The sequence below is a fragment of the Lissotriton helveticus genome, chromosome 5_1, assembly GCF_964261635.1.
Source record: "Lissotriton helveticus chromosome 5_1, aLisHel1.1, whole genome shotgun sequence".
Lineage (NCBI taxonomy): Eukaryota > Metazoa > Chordata > Amphibia > Caudata > Salamandridae > Lissotriton > Lissotriton helveticus.
The window spans coordinates 905,482,253-905,498,563 of NC_136065.1; the positions used below are offsets into that span (position 1 = coordinate 905,482,253).

General features: G+C 45.6%; 1 protein-coding gene across 1 annotated transcript in view; it reads left to right on the forward strand.

Moving 5' to 3' along the window:
- Positions 1–6,010: 6,010 nt before the first annotated feature.
- Positions 6,011–16,311, forward strand: part of LRMDA (leucine rich melanocyte differentiation associated) — a 1,143,369-nt gene continuing 1,133,068 nt past the window's right edge. The window contains exon 1 of the mRNA XM_078643364.1: positions 6,011–6,140. Coding sequence (XP_078499490.1) covers positions 6,034–6,140 — 107 coding nt within the window. The 5' untranslated portion in view covers positions 6,011–6,033. The remainder of the gene's footprint in view (positions 6,141–16,311) is intronic.

Below are 16,311 nucleotides of genomic sequence, written 5' to 3' on the forward strand. Positions count from 1 at the left end.
GCACGTCCGTTGGCCGACACGGCCCTGCCCATTCCACTAAACGGCCACACCGCGGTGGAATTGCCGCCACAGTTAACGAGTTAATTCGTATCCCCAGGGGGCTGGCCTGCTTGTTTGGGGGAGGGAGCACACGGCCATCCTCCTTCATCGATTTGGGCCCTGGGGCCCCATCTCTCATGGCCTGCCACAATTTTTATGGGAGGGGGCAAGTGGCCCCACTCCCTGGACTGATATTTACTCCGGAGACACTATCTCCTGGGATCAGCTACAATTTAAATGGGAAGGGGGCATACGTCCACCTCTCCCCGGGCCAATTTCAGCCCCAGAACCCCATCTATGGTGCAATTTTTATGTGGAGGGGCATGCGGCTCTGATCACAGCCCCAGGGACCCATTGTCAGGGGCTCGGTGCATTTTCTATGGGGAGGGCGGCACGCATCCTCCCTCCCCAGACCGATTTTAACCGTGGGGACCCCATACACGAGGGCTAGCTGTCATTTTTATCAAGAGGGGGGTACGTGTCCCACTCTCTGGGCTGATTTCTGCCCTGTGGACTCCATCCCATAGGGCCTGGTGCAATTTTTATGTTGAAGGAGGCATGTGGCCTCACTCTCGGACCCATTTCAAAACCAGGGGCCCTATCCACTGGTGCCTGGCCCAATTTTGAAGGGCGAGGGTGGCATGGAGCCCCCACCCCAAGGCTAATTTTGCACCGGGGGATCGGAACCATTTTGAACACGTGACTTGCTTTCCAGGTTGACTCCGGCTCAACAAAAGGTGGGTTACCTGATGCCCAACCAGGGCACTCACACCTCTATCATTGGGGGAGCCTCAAAGCTCCCGCAGCCGGCACCCTGCATCCAGCTGGAGGCGACATTGCTCCTGCCTGCAGGGAGCAGCTAATAATGCTGCTTCCTCCGGGCAGGAGCAATATTTAGATCTGTTTCCTTGCCCGCATCACTGCGGGCAGGAAAACAGATGTAAAGTCCACTCCCAGCGGGAGTGAGCATTTTTTAAGCACCCACAAGCTGGTAATTGACTTTGTGTTTGCTCTCGCTTGGTGGGAGATTTAAAAATGCTCCCACCAAGCAAGATCAAACACAGGTTTTCCTGCCCGCACCTCTGCAGGCAAGGGAACCACTATGTCCCAGGGATAGGCCCCTTGGGACATAGCCTGTAATCTGGCCCTGGTAGATGGGGTCCGTGGGGCCATTATTAGCTCAGGGAGGGGCCCTCTTCCCTTAAAGGAAGTGCCCTGGGCAGCTCCCCAGATCCTGTTCCGGCTTCCGGAGGGGGGCGCAATGCACCCCTCCCCATTTTTCTAACTTTGGGCCCTGGGGCTGAGCGGTCTTTAGAGGCTCGGGGAAGGGGGACGCAAGGCGGCCCCCTCCCCATAGAAATTAATGGTGGATCCATGGTTGGGCACCCCAGGGGCTCTAATGGTGTCCCCCCTCCCCATAAAGATTGTTTTTGCCTTGGTGGAGGTTCTGGAGAGAGACCATACAGCCCCGCGCCCATTTTTACACCACTCTACAAACGCACCTCTTGGTGCACCTCTGGTGGGGGGATGAGTTCCCCTTGTGTCCTAAGGGCCTCAGGACTAAAGTGGACTTCATCCCCCAAGCAGCAGTGCACCAGGAGGGACGTTTGCAGAGTGGTGGAGAAAGGAAGCCAGGCCTCTGACCATCTCTCAGCAATCCTGCTGTGGGGGGCTTACTGGGGGTAACAGGAGTGCTAGTTGGACCCCTGGGACCCTCAAGAGGCAATGTGACTTAATCTCCCAATCAAGAGTGTGCCAGCCGGCGCATTTTCCAAGTGATGGAGAAAAGGGGCGTGGCCTGCGACCACCTCTCAGCAGTCCCACTGTGTGGGGCTTACTGGAGGTAACAGGCAGGCAAGTTGGTCCGTAAGGACCCCCCAGCAGCAAAGCATCCCCCTACCAAGAGCGCGCTAGGAAGCGCGTTTTGCAGAGCAATGCTAATTTCCAACTTTAACCTCCCTGAAACCTATGTTTTTTTCAGTGAATATTTATATATAATTTTAATTTTCTTACTAAGGTTATCACATTCTTCCATTTAAGTTCATCTGTGAATTAGTAGTTTATGTATTACAAAAGGTCCATAAAATGACGTTTGCAAAAAGTGTTCAGTAGTTGAAACGGAGTAAAAAATGAAGAAGAAACACACAGCAATTTGCAGCTTGTTATTCAACTGCAATGTGAATAGGTTTCTTTGTGTGAATTGACTTAATTCATTTCTGAACGTATACATTTGTCTTTCCTAACAATAATAATGATATATAGATAGATAGATAGATAGATAGATAGATAGATAGATAGATACATAGATAGACAGCTTGATAGATGGATAGATTGATGGATAGATAGATCCCTGAGGAACTATTCATCTTCCTATGGTAGTAAAACCTGCCTCCACTTCTATGTGCATCTTATAAAATCGGCAGCAGGCAGGTAACAGACTTTGAAAAGAAAAGTGGATGAATGTGAGGCCATTATTATAAGAAATCGCAGATGTGAGGCGAGTGGCAAGAAAGAGAGAGGAGGACACCGTGGACACTGTGAAAGTCCAGATGTTGGGACAGCTCACTTTTTGTAAAGTTCACAATTGGTTCTCTGATAGTGATAAATAATATGGAGAGGCCGGCGACGAAGGAGGGTAGCACAGCTCTTTCGCGGCCTCCAGTGACACAGATTGGAGAGAGGGCCGTAGAAGGCGGAGCTGTTAAACTGCAGCCTGTCCCCCCACTCCTTACTCTGACATGGCCAAGGAAAGGCGACTTTGGTGCAGTGTTTATTATTTTTAGAGGGCTGTGATATTGCTGGGCAGGCATGATGGATGGCAGCTTAAATTTGTGGCCAGGGAGGGAAGGTGAGCAGTGACACGGTTATTTATCTTGGAAGTGGGGTGAGGGTCAGGCGAGACTGGGTGCCTGGAGGCACAAGACATTGACAAATTTATCCTGCTGGCCTCTCTATCTGAAGACCTTTGTTTTGGATCCTAGCTATTCACTAACTGACCCCCATCCTTCATTCTGCCAGAGAGTGAAAGATGTGATGTCCTGCCAACACTCGCCCTTCCACCAGTCCCCACCCACTAAATCTTGGCCTTTTCTCTTTTGACAGACAGCAATCCAACTCCAGCAGAGCACATAAGGAATGCCCTTATTCCTGTGAGGGGAGGACTGCAGAACTGAGAGTTCTCTAATATGTGCTCTCTTTCTCCTCTCTCTGCAGGTCGCTGCAAGGGCTCGAAGAATTCACAGGCCTGGAGGAGCTGATTTTGGACAACAACCTGCTGGGCAATGAGCTGAGGTTGCCCAGCTTGCCACACCTGCATACCTTGACGCTGAACAAGAATCAGATATCCTTTGTGCCGCAATCCCCCTGTGCCAGGCAGGGAGGTGTTCTTTCTGGGTGATTCTCCTGACTTCCGGTGCCATCATGGAAGGCAAGTTTGATTAGCCTGGTGGCGTGATTCATCCAAAACCTTGAAAGCGTGAGAAAAACGAGCTCTCGACTATGCCGTATAGGTGAATTGGGGAAACATTGTTTACAACGCGGTGTTTACACCGCACCACCTTAACAACGCTGCCATTACAACACAAGTCGTTACTACGACTTGCGCTGGATGGCGCTGTTTGATAAGGAATATTGTAATTTTATATTCCAACACCTTCCCTACTGTTACGTGGACTGGTGTTGGAATATAAAATTATAATATTACACAATCCGCGCCCTCCAACGCAAATCGTTGTAACGACTTGCGTTGTAATGGCAGCGTTGTAAAGTACCGCGATCTAAAAGATCGCGTTGTACTGACATACATCCGGTGAATTGTGAGCAAGACCCTGTGTGGTCGAAACGCATCATGAGGAATTTGACAATACATTCATGTATGTGGCATTACCTGTGGGCTTGTTTTTCTCGGTTTTCCTGGTTTTAAAGATAGATAGGTAGATAGATAGATAGATGACACGTTTACATACCAAACATGCCTACTATTCTTGATCCCCTCATGTGTCTCCCCTCTCACCACCCTGAATTTCTCGTCTATTTATCTCACTCTTGAAGGTCATTTTTCATCCCTTCTTTCTTCCTTTGTTACGGTTTTGCTATCTTTCTCTTCCTCCTTCTGTTGCCACTGTTTTCCGTACCCTCTCTTCCCCCTTCTTTCTTCCTAATCTGCCTTTCTCTCTCTTGTTCTGGGTCAAAGGCTGTGTATGAAAAATGAGTACCAACCACCGTGATGGAGTGGCGGTGCCCACTGCACTTGTTCTCCTTCAAGCTCATATGGCCTCGTAACAAATCGGAAAATCGTGTTACTAGGTTTCATCGAGCGAATTCTGGATTCATCAGAGTGAATGGGCTACCGGAGCACAGCGACCTCTGGTGGAAGACGAGCTGCAGTGATTAGGAAAGAAAACGACCGTACATCGGGCGCTCTCTTAAAACACTTCAAAAACACATTCCACAATAGACAGCCATAGGAGATTAGAGTGCTGTGACCCATGGGGATGGGCGTCTCGCAGTTTCACCTCAAGTCGGGGTTCTTATCGGCTTCAGGGCTTGTTATTATTATTACCCTATTCACTCTGCGGTTAAAGAACATTTTAACCCACACTGTGTCTCCCCTGCTCAGATCCAGGACTGGGCGTCTCACCGTTTTGTCTCAGAGATAAATTCTGTTAAGTCCAGGGCTGGGTGTGTCTCTAGTCTGAGCTAGGTAGGTGCTCCCTCACGGTTAGGAGTGCCTGTCTCTTTTGGCTGGTATGAGAGGTTCTTTCAGCCCGAGGGACGGCTGGGCTCCATTTTACAGTGTGATTAGAGTGGGGGCCGCCCCAGGGCAGCGCTGGTCTGATCCAGGCTGCAGTTACAGCGCCTTTCACCTCTAACATGGCGGGCCTTTGATATAGTGTGGTTAGAGTGCCTTTCAGTTTTAGGGTTTGGTCAGTACAGCCATGCCTGTGCTTGGTAACTTATCCTTGGGGTGGTGGAACAGACTTATTTTAGTGTGCTTGGAGTCTATCGGCTCTAGCCTAGGGCTTAGGCTCCCATTTTGGGTGCAGTTAACACAGGTTTTACCTCCAAGGCTGGTTGGGTCTAATTTTGACTGTGGCCAGAGTGCTTTTCAGTTCTAGGTCATGATTTAGCAGCAGCGGAAGCACCTTTGAACTCTAGGACTCTGCAGGTGACATTATGGCAGTGGCTTGTAGCTCTTGGGGTGAGTGCCCCCCTACTTTGGACGTTAGTATCACTCAATGTTTTGACAGTTTCCCTTAGTGCTTTTTGCCTCACAGTTAGAGTGGCTCACCTCTGGGGTAATGCACCTCTGCTTAATAAAGGGATCAGCTAAATGTGTGAGGCTGTTTAAAAGTTGTTGTTTTTTTCGGATTCCTCTAGTTTGTTTTAAAACTGCAGACTTTGTATAACTGCCCACTCCAAATCGTCCCCATTTTGTTCTCTGTATTAAAATACTATCTCAGAGCACTGATCACTACTTTCTAATTGGTAAATTAGAATATATTCCGGGTGTATCATAGCATAAGTTGATTGCAGAAATGTCTCAGAGGATTGGGACGGGGTTTGTTTTGACTCTCGTGATTGATTCCGATGGAAATAATGGATCGAGGGCCGGTGAATGAAGCTTTGAAAGCGTCTGTTTGTTTCCAGCCTGGAACTGTCTCCGGGGCCTCAGCCATTGCTAAACAGTTTCACCACACAGCATCCATCATATTGTCAAAGTTGTTCTCTCGTGTGCCAAGACTGCCTCGTGGGGGAGGAGGGAAAGAGAGAACAGATTGTCACCAAATAAAAATTAAGTTCGTTTCAAACTATGCCAGAAAAAAAGGGGTCTGCGGCCTTGCCTGTAAGGCCCTGGGAAAAGTGATGACGTTGTCAGAGGCCTACAGTCGTTCGTACATGTGGCGCTCAGTGACCGGAAGTCATGGCATTAATAACAATGCAATCCTTAACTCAGAACACATAACAGATCTAGAGGATCTATTGGACCACTTGATGGAAGTGACCCCCAACCTCCAGTACCTGAGCCTGCTGGGGAACCAGGCCTGCCCCAACGAGCTGGTCAGCCTGGACAAGGACGAGGATGACTACCAGAGATACAGGTCAGTCAGGGGCTTGGATTGTGCTTCTGTTCCCACTCTGCTGGTATTTCATGAACTGTTTCCGGGTTGTACTCATAGTATGTAGCAGCATTGAGTCATCATCATATGCAAAGGTGTTCTCAACAATGAGCAGGCTTTGGAAATTGAGCTGATAAAGTATATAATTAGCCTTTTGTATCCACTGAATCAGTGGCGTAATGCAAAATGATGGGGCCCCTGCAAAAAGTGAAGAAGGGCCCCTGGGTCTTTCATGTCTCGCAGATTATCATTGGCCATGGGCTGATGGCCCACAGGGGCCTGAGTTATGCCCCTGCTCTGAACACATAAGTCAGTTGCTCATGAACATGTTTAATGAAAATCCCATAATACAACCTTCTATGTGACCCAGGTAAATGCAATATAGAGACCTCTAGGACCCCTCCCACCCTAGCAATACCTCTTATTTACAAAGCGATTTCCAAGTTAAGCGCTAGGAATGTCTCGGGCCCCCATGGTGTCTTTGGATTATTCTCAAAGTGATCCCTATTAATTTCAGTAAGTCGTGTGAATACCATGGGATTTCCAACATTATACCTAGGGGTCCCTCCGTCAATGTCTATGAACCCAATATAATTTTCTAGTGAATTATAAAAGTACTCTGATAATATTAACCAATGTGATGACAGGGACCACACACCACTGTCTTTGGAGGAGTTCTATGAAGTTTGTAGAAAATAATATTAAAGATGTTGGTAGCATTATTGACTTGTATTTTATGTTAGCTTCATACCACAAATCTGCTATTTTGAAGACCTGCAGGTATCGGGTGATAAGGGTGCCCAATTTATTGATACTCAATTTATTGACCTTTGAAAGATGTAAGGTGTAGCCAGCCTTTGAACTTGTGATTTGAAAATTGTATCAGCTGTTAATAACAAGCATTAACTGTGTGAGACATCTTGCCAGCATTGGGTATTTCTTAAGTACACAGCTTCATGTCAGGAGTCTTTTTGCCAGAACATAACACTAACACTGAGAAGTGCAGAGTGATTATTACATTTAAGAGAGCCAGGATTTAAAGGCACTCAGAACTGTAGATGACCAACATGTTATCAGGGTGACAATGGCCTGGAGTATTACAGTTTTGAGGCCTTATATGAAGTGGTCGTATTCCCAGCCATCTATCTTTTCTAATGAAGCCCCAAAACGTCAATGCATTTTTTACACTATCAAGGGGTATGCAATTATTGGATTCAACTTTGTTTATAAATGTTTTTACAACCTGCATAAAATCATACAATTCTGAAATAAATACTGTTGTACAGAATAGAAAACATACATTTTAACTTCCACTCCTGAATGTAATATTACTATAAAGTATAGATACATATAGAGTCGATGTTCCAACATGACATCCCACATAAATTCATGCATTATTTTTTCCTTGGGTGTATGCTTCACGCAAGCAAATCAAACACTTAGTTAACACATGACAAAATCTCCACATTTTCGTTAGATTTTATGTTGAGTTCGGAACACAACCACAAGCGAACCAGGGCTCTCATCTTTCTGCAAGAGATTGGGGGTGGCTTTGGTTAGCCTGCACACACTCCCTTTGGACACATCTCAAGTCAAAAAGGAGGTCCACTCATTGAATGTTTCCTTTCCCAGCCCTAGTTTTCATGGGAGAGGCGGATGTACTTCAGAAGTATGTGAGGGAGGTATCTTTTAGTAAAATTCCCTTTCTTTAACTTCCACGGCCGTCTAACAAATGTACCATGATTAAAAGCCATGTACCAGTACAGAGTGATCTTAACCCCTTTGCCGCGATTTTGTGGCAGTGCGGCACTTCCGCAAAATGGGCGGGGCTGCGTCGGCCGTTGGCCGACGGCAGCACTAGCGAGGTAGTGCTCCCATTGGCCGACGGCAGCACGCAAGGGGTTAATGGCAAGGCGTAGTTGAGGCTTCCTTGATTTCACAACCAATGTCCATCTTGTACCATGCAGACAGGAATCAGAGGGCATGCAATGAATGGCCATTCTGCAGATATGTCCATGGGCGCAAATAAACATACTCAGTCTTCTCCACTCCGCCCAAGTTCAAGTTCAAGTTCGGAAATTTGTATAACGCACTACTCACCCAGAGGGTCTCAAGGCGCTTGGGGGGGGGGGAGAGGGGGTGAACTTTACTTATCGAAAATCCAAGTTTTAAGTTGCTTTCTGAAGGAGAGGTGGTTCTGTACAAGGCGGAGGTGGGTGGGGAGAGAATTCCAGGTTTTGGCCGCTAAGTAGGAGAAGGTTCTTCCCCCCCATGGTGGATCTATGGATGCGCGGGATTGCGGCGAGGGCTTGCCCCGAGCTGTGGTGAGGTTTTGAATGACCACCATTTCATATTTCACAGTGAAAATTGCAGACATGTTTCTTTGAGTGCAAAGGTGAGTACAAATTAATTCATGCCAGTCCAAATAGTGGTCTCTTGTTGTCGTGGTGAGCCTCAGCTAGGCCTACCGGTGCTAGGGGTTCACCCTTCTCTGCACAAAGTCCTTAGACCAATAGGAAGAAGTTGGCACGGAAACTGTAATACAAAGCAATGCAATTTATTAACGTCAAGAGGTGGAACTACATTCACACAACACCCTTTGGTAGTATATGAAGTAGCACACCGAACAGTAGGAATATGGACCTTTTATACCCACACAGGGGCTCAAAAGAAGGCGGTATAAGTACAGAAAGAAGCTTTTAGGTACATATAAGGTCATACAGAAAATGCACAATCAACAAGTGGGAGGAGCTAGCAGTTGCTAATTCTAGTAAACACATCCTACAGACTAATGACAGCTGCATGGACAGCTGCAAGCTCAACTGATCATGTGCAAAGCAGAAGAGGCTAAATATAACCTGTCACTAGGCAGAGTACAAGAGCAGACAACAGAAAGGTAGGACAGAGCACATGGTGAGCACGTGGTAGCACGTGTCATGGCATACAAAATGGCTGCCAAATCCAAGATGGCTTCAGCTAGATGCTAACCCCGATCGCTGCCAAATTACAACAGACAACCCTTTTAACATTAGCTGAAGACATTAGTTTATTTGGGGTAATCTAAATATGCATCCTGTTTATTAATTTGCATAATTTCAGCAATTTCTTTATTCCTTTATTCAGCATTTGTTGTGCCTTTATTTCTGCAACATATCGCTTAGCAGGTATACAAGCAGTAATGCACACAGAGCAAAGCATGGGACCACATTGTATGCATACACAGCATGTAAATAGTATCACCAGTAGTATACATAGAATAGTTAGTAGCTTCCAGCCCCAAGTGACAAAAAGTGTCCAGAACCAGCTTTAAAAAGTCCAGGTACCAGTCTCTGGGTGAATCTCTGCAGCAATTTTATGCAGTTTGGATATTGCATCAAATACTGAAGGTGTCGAGGGTTTGTGTAGGTGAGGGTGTGGGCAGGTGGGCACATTTCTTCATATCCTCTGAGAGTGTCACTATATGGTGGATTATTGGAGTTCGATACATGTTGTTATGCGAGAGGTACTGGGGTCACGGTGTCGCCGGAGGCGAGGAGATGTCTCCTTAATATTTGGGAACCTACAGACCTGAACACGGCGCAGACTAGGTGGGCTACTCTGGGGGCAATGATAGCAAAACGAAATATAGCACAGCAGTGGGGAGCCAGACAACAGCCCACGCTTGAGGACTGGAAGGAAAGTATGGACTGGTGTATGTTCCGGGAGAAACCGTATATCTTGCCAGAGGCCGACCCCAGAAATGGATGACTGTTTGGGGTTCGTGGAATCGATACAGGGGGGAGATCTGTGTGCCTCCAGTTGATCCACTGCCAGATGTACTTGCGTCTCCGTGACCCTTGAATGTAAAATATTGTGACCCCCCCTCCTCTCTTCATATTTTTCAGAACATTAATGATGTGTTGTTGTAATATGTGGGAAAGTTTAATCTCTGTACTGTACACTTATTGAAGTGCCTTGTGTTAATAAAAAGAAATATAAAAAAAAAATACTGAAGGTGAGTGATCCGGAATGTAAACACAACAGCTGCTGCCGATGATGCGGCATGCACCACCTCGATCAGCTAGAGCCTCGTCAAGAACCATACGATTTTGGAGTGCTACAATCCTTGCAACTTATAGCTCTTCTGTAATGTTCCCAAGTGCCATAGCTGTCTGACTGGTTACAGCTTCCACAACACGAATTAATCGTCGTATCTTCTACTGTTTAATGCTGCACCCACAAAGAAAAACAAGCCCAAATTAAAGTCGACATATTGTTGCAAACTGGTGTCAGTCTGATCAACCTCATCCGTACTTATTGTCCTTTTATATCGGTTCTTAGAGATATCATTGTACAACTTAAAATCTCTATGATACGATGCAGGTGCCAGAAACACAGGGGGTAACAAAAAAGGACAAAAAAGGACACATAACATATTCCAGACCATCCAACTGGGAGTTGGTAATATCCTTTTTTACCAAATACAAAATAGGTATTATGCGATGATATAAAACTGCTGTTGTTGGAACCTTCAATAGTCAATGTCACAGTACACTCACTCCTTCCCACTGGAATTTTCCCAACACTACTTATACACAAATCTGCTTTAGCTCTGATCACAGAAATTACAAATCACCCACTGTTCTTTATAGTTCTTGTATTCGTGAAAACATATAGTACAGAAATATTGTCCGGTTGATACTCCTCCCATTCCCATTTAGTCCCTTTAGCTTGAGGGTAACCATCTTCATCGGGGTAACAAACTTTATTAAGATGATAGTTAATTCGTCCTACTGTCATCCTTGGGAAATTAGCCTTTTCAGAAGCAAACAAGAGCGCAAACCAGGCTTGACAAGAACCCTTGTGCGAGAAAGGAAGAGGAATAAAAGGTGTTCCCCCTTTCTTCTGATGAGCAGGTTTCATCCCACACACCCAACAGTTGGTGGTATTTGTGGTATTATGCGTGTGATGCAACATCTGGATGAACGTGTTATTTAGGTAGGATTGTCGATGCTTCTGCTCATGGTAGGAAAGCGTAAAGCATTGATGCTCAACTGGTACTGGAGTAGTGGCAATCAGCAATTGTCGAGCAGGAGCCACTTTCTCTTCAAACCAAGTTATCACTGCTATAGCCACCATAGCAACAACAAACCCTACAGCACAAATGATCTTTTTGTTATTCATTTTAGCAATAGCAACAGTTGATCTCTCTGCAGACATGATTCGTTTGTCGTTGAAGGCAATCGTTGGAGCTCTAAAGTCCTGGGCAGCCATTGATTTCTTCACCAAGGGTCAAGACGGATGTCACTATGTAGGACTGATCCCACCCCTTGCCACATCAGTGCTCCGTTTCACCAACCCAGTACAGTAGCTCAACTAGTCTTTTTCAACAAGGCAGATTCTTTCCTCGGTCTCAGTTGGTATGGGGATACTCCAGGGATCGTGTGGTCTGGGAAGACTCCCTCAGATTCGTCAGGTGAAATAGCATGATCCTTCTCCGTTTCCAGAATCACTCAATGATCGGTCAGCACAGCAGGTTCCACAAAGGCAGGCGACACTCGTTTGCAGTGAGTGTTATGGACCCAGTTCTTTCTGTTCATCACTCGAACTGCTGTCCTTGTTGCTAGGAGCACCTGCTCCGTTCCTCGCCACCTCGGTTCCAAGCTGTTCGATCTCTCAAATACTTTCACCATGACATGGTCACCAGGTCGGAGTTCATGGGCCTCACCTGTAAAGCTGTCAGGAAAAGCTTCTTGAACCTGTTGATGAATAGAGATCAAACTGTCAGTCAACTGTGCCAAATAATCATTCACCAAAACACATGGTACATCATGTACGGGGCGTGGCTTAGGAACTCCCCAAATATTAATCTGTCTACCAAATACCACTTCATATGGTGTAAGCCCAGATCGTGAATGTGGCACTGATCTTATGGATAAGAATGCCAAAGGTAGTGCATCTGGCTATTTCAAAGACGTAGAAGCCAGTATTTTTGCTAACTTCAAATTCACCGTAGCGTTATACCTCTCCACCTATCCTGCCGATTGTGGGTGGAAGCCTGCATGGAATTTCTGTTTGATCCCTAATCCTTTCAGGGCATGCTCAACAGCTTGCCCAATAAAATGAGGTCCATTGTCACTCCACAAAAGTTTGCAAACACCATATCTAGGAAAAAACTATTTTAAAAGCACCTTTACTCTAGTAAGAGCTGTATTATCCTTTGTAGGGTATGCCTCTATCCATTTACTGAAGGCACATACCACCACTGGAACATACTTCAAGTTATTGCAACATTCAAGTTGGATGTAATCCATTTGCAAAACTTAAAAAGGTGCAGTTGGTGTAGCAAACCCTCCTGTAGGAGTTTGTGTCCCTTTTCCAGGATTGTACTGCTAACAGATCAAGCAGGATTGTACTATCCTTTTAGCTGTACCGGCAATCTCTGGATGCTCCCAAACTTGCATAAGCAATTTCGTTATCGCTAGAGCCCCAACATGTGCCGGCCCATGTGCCATTTGGACCATAGGCTGTAAATAAGCAGCAGGCAATTTCCACTTATTCATCTCTTTGTTGCGCCAACAGCCCTCATCGTCCAACATTCCCTCTTTAGACCATTGCTCAAGTTTTTTCACAGAGGCAGATCTCTGTATATCTAACACTTCTTGTCTAGCATCATGCCAACGCTCAGCTTGTGATTTCATACGTACGTAGATGTAGTACTTCGTTGCATCGCAGTCTCATGAGGTACGTGGTCTGCAAAGGTGTTGCCTTGTCCTATCTTATCAATCACTTTCTTGTGGGCGCTACATTTAACAATAGCTATTTTCTTCGGGTATGTCAGTGCAGTCAGAAGGTTATATACTAATTCTCCGTGCATTATCTGCATCCCGTGGGATGTAAGAAAGCCTCTTTCCTTCCAAAGTAGGCCAAAATCATGAGCCACTCCAAAAGCATAGTGGCTATCTGTATAGATGTTCACACACAAATCAGTGCTAAGTTCACACGCTTGTGTTAAAGCTATTAGGTCAGCTGCTTGAGCCGACTTCTGTCGTATACGAGCTGTCTCCACTACTGTCTCAAGTGTCGTAATTGCATATGCAGCTGAAGTAGTGCCATCTGGTAACTTCAAACAGGACCCATCAACCCACAATTCCTAATCTACATCTAAAAGGGGCGTATCTTGCAAATTGACGCAACCCTTTGTCTGTACCTCAGTAAGGAAGATACAATCGTGAGACTCCTCTGACTGAGTCGCTGGATATGGCAACAAAGTAGCTGGGTTCAGTGTCGCACACCCCTTCAGTGTAATGTGAGGGGTCAACAATGTCAATTCGTATCCTGTCAAACGAGCACTAGTTAAGTGTTGGGTTTTGGTCTGATTCAAAAGGGCATCAACCGCATGGGGTACTAGCACCAACAGTTTATGTGACAAAACTATCCCCTCACTCTGGCGTATAGACACAGCTGTTGCTGCAACTGAACGGAAGCGCCCAGGCAATGCACGAGCAACAGGGTCAAGAACCGCTGAAAAATATGCACAGGGACGCTGCTTGTCACCGTGTGTCTGTACTAAAACTGACAATGCACACCCATTTTTCTCGTGTACATAGAGTGTAAAAGGCTTCGTGTAATCTTGAGTGCCTAACACTGGTGCAGAACAAAGAGCTTGTCGTAGCTGATGAAAAGCATCCTGGCATTCATCTGTCCATGGAAGGGGCATTGGAGTGTCTTTAGTCAAAAGTGCTAACAAGGGATTAACGATGAGTGAAAAACCTGATATCCATTGCCTGCAGAACGAGGTCAAACCAATAAATGCACGGACATCTTTCTAAGTAGAAGGCACTGGTGTGTCTAAAATTGCTTGTATGCGTTCTGGTGTAAGTGCACGCCCCTTCTTTGACAGAAGGTGACCTAAGTAGGTAACCTTCGGTCTACAATATTGCAATTTCTTCTGTGACACTTTATGGTGCTGTGTAGCAAGAAAGGAAAGTAGAGACAAAGTAAATTTTTCACACTGTTCAGACGTATCGGCTGCCAACAAGATGTCATCGACATATTGTATGAGAGCCACTCCTTCAGGCAAAGTAAAAGAATCAAGCTGGCGTTTCAGTGCTTGGCTGTAAATGCTCAGACTCTCAGTGTACCCTTGAGGAATTCTACTAAATCTGTACGATCTATTATTCAAAGTGAAACCGAACAAATATCGGCTATGAGGATGAATAGGAATCAAGAAGAAAGCATTCTTCAGATCTACTACAGAGAATGTAGTTGCTGTTGGAGGAACTAAGGTAAGCAGTGTCGTTATGTCAGAAACCACAGGGTATTGCAGTACTACAATCTTGTTGACTTTTCGTAAATCAATAATGAATCTGTAAATCCTAGTGTCAGTGTCTTTTTTCAAAATGGGAAGGATAGGACTACTGCAAACATTATAAGAAACTTCTTCCACAACTCCCACTTTCATCAGATCATGAACAATACGTATAAGTGCTTCTTCGCCTTCCTGAGAAATTTTATATTGAGGCAATCGTGGCAGTGAAGCGCCCTCCTTGACACTAATATGTACTGGCGGAATGACCATTTGCCCTAAATCGGTATCTGAAGTGGCCCACAAAGTACTAGGGAGTGAAGCTAATGCAATGTCCTCTTTAACAATACATGATCTCTTATTCACGGGGTAGTTGTCATTCAAAATGATACGTACTCCTTCCGGAGAACATCGTATCGTAGCCCAGAAATATTTGAGCATATCAAGACCCACAATATTGTCTGGTGTGTTTTGAGAAAGCAAAAATAGACATGGAGCAGTAAACTTGTCAACATGGAAAGCAAGTGGTTGTGACAGCGGGCTAAGGGATGGTGTTCCATCGAAACCTATCGATGTAATTGTTGAGCCAGACAGGGGAGCCCTTGGAACCAAGAGTTTAGATAAGGCGCTACGAGTAGCTCCTGTATCAACCAGAAACTGATTAGTAGAACCCAAAACATGTGCTGTAACATATGGACCCTTCTGATCTACTGGAACTTCAACTGATTCCTTACCCCATTTTAAGCAATCCTATGCATAAGCAGAATCTTTGAAATCAGACGGCATATAATCGGACATTTGATATTGATTTTGTCTGTCAAAAGTGTTAAACCCATGCTGTCCACGCATATTAGAATCAAATCTAGCACGATCATTCGTGCTCCCCCTAGGCCCTGAATATCCTGAACGATTTCGCGTTTGTCCCCGTCCACGTGGATACTGGTTAGCACGTAGTGCCAGAAAATCAGAAGCCCAATGTCCAAATTTCCTACAGTACGCACACTGGTCGACAGACAAATACAAACGAGTATAAGAAGGGAAAGACGAACCATAAGATCCTCGTCCACCTCTATCATTGCCTCTAGAAGGCAGACCATAGGTTTGAGCCAACATAACCTTCGTTTTTAACTCTGTAGTCTTTTTATCCTCACTGCCCTTCGCGTCTAACCCCTGTCTTTCATAATACTGAGCCATAGTCAAAAGAGATACCGGAGAAGAGGTAGTCCATGAACTCTCACTGGCCTTTAGGCGACTAGCTATTCCTGGCAATAAGTTTGCGACACATTTATCGACAAACAGATGCCTGCCCGTGTCTTCTGCTAATGACTGGCCACTAAAATCGCGGAATGCCTCCTCGAAGCATGTAAAGAAGTCAGAAACCGATTTGTCTGGCTTTTGCTTACAAGATGCTAATACAGTCCAGTCTATCTTTTTAGGAGGAATAATCGTCTTTAACCTTTCTATTATAGCTGCGGGAAGATCTATATCAGGCAAAGTCATAGTACAAAAGCTAATAGCACCCTCAACTTCCTTATAAAAAGCTGCTGGATTCTTCCGCGGATCAGGTAATGCAGTTTTAAGAGCCATGACATCCGCTCTATTCCAAGGAGTATAAACCCAATTATAAACAAAGTAACCCTTTGCATCAGTAGAATTTTTATCATCACTAGTTCCAGTGCCTCTAGGACAGAGGTCTTCAAACTATGGGGCGCGCCCCCCTGGGGGGGCGTGGATGGGTTCACAGGGGGGCGCGAATGACTCTGCATTTGCATGTAAATGAAGATGGCCTGGAAGTGCGACGATGTTTATTTGCTGCATTTCCAGGCTGTCTTCATTTACTTCGAGCCCTTGTAAGAACGGTGATCA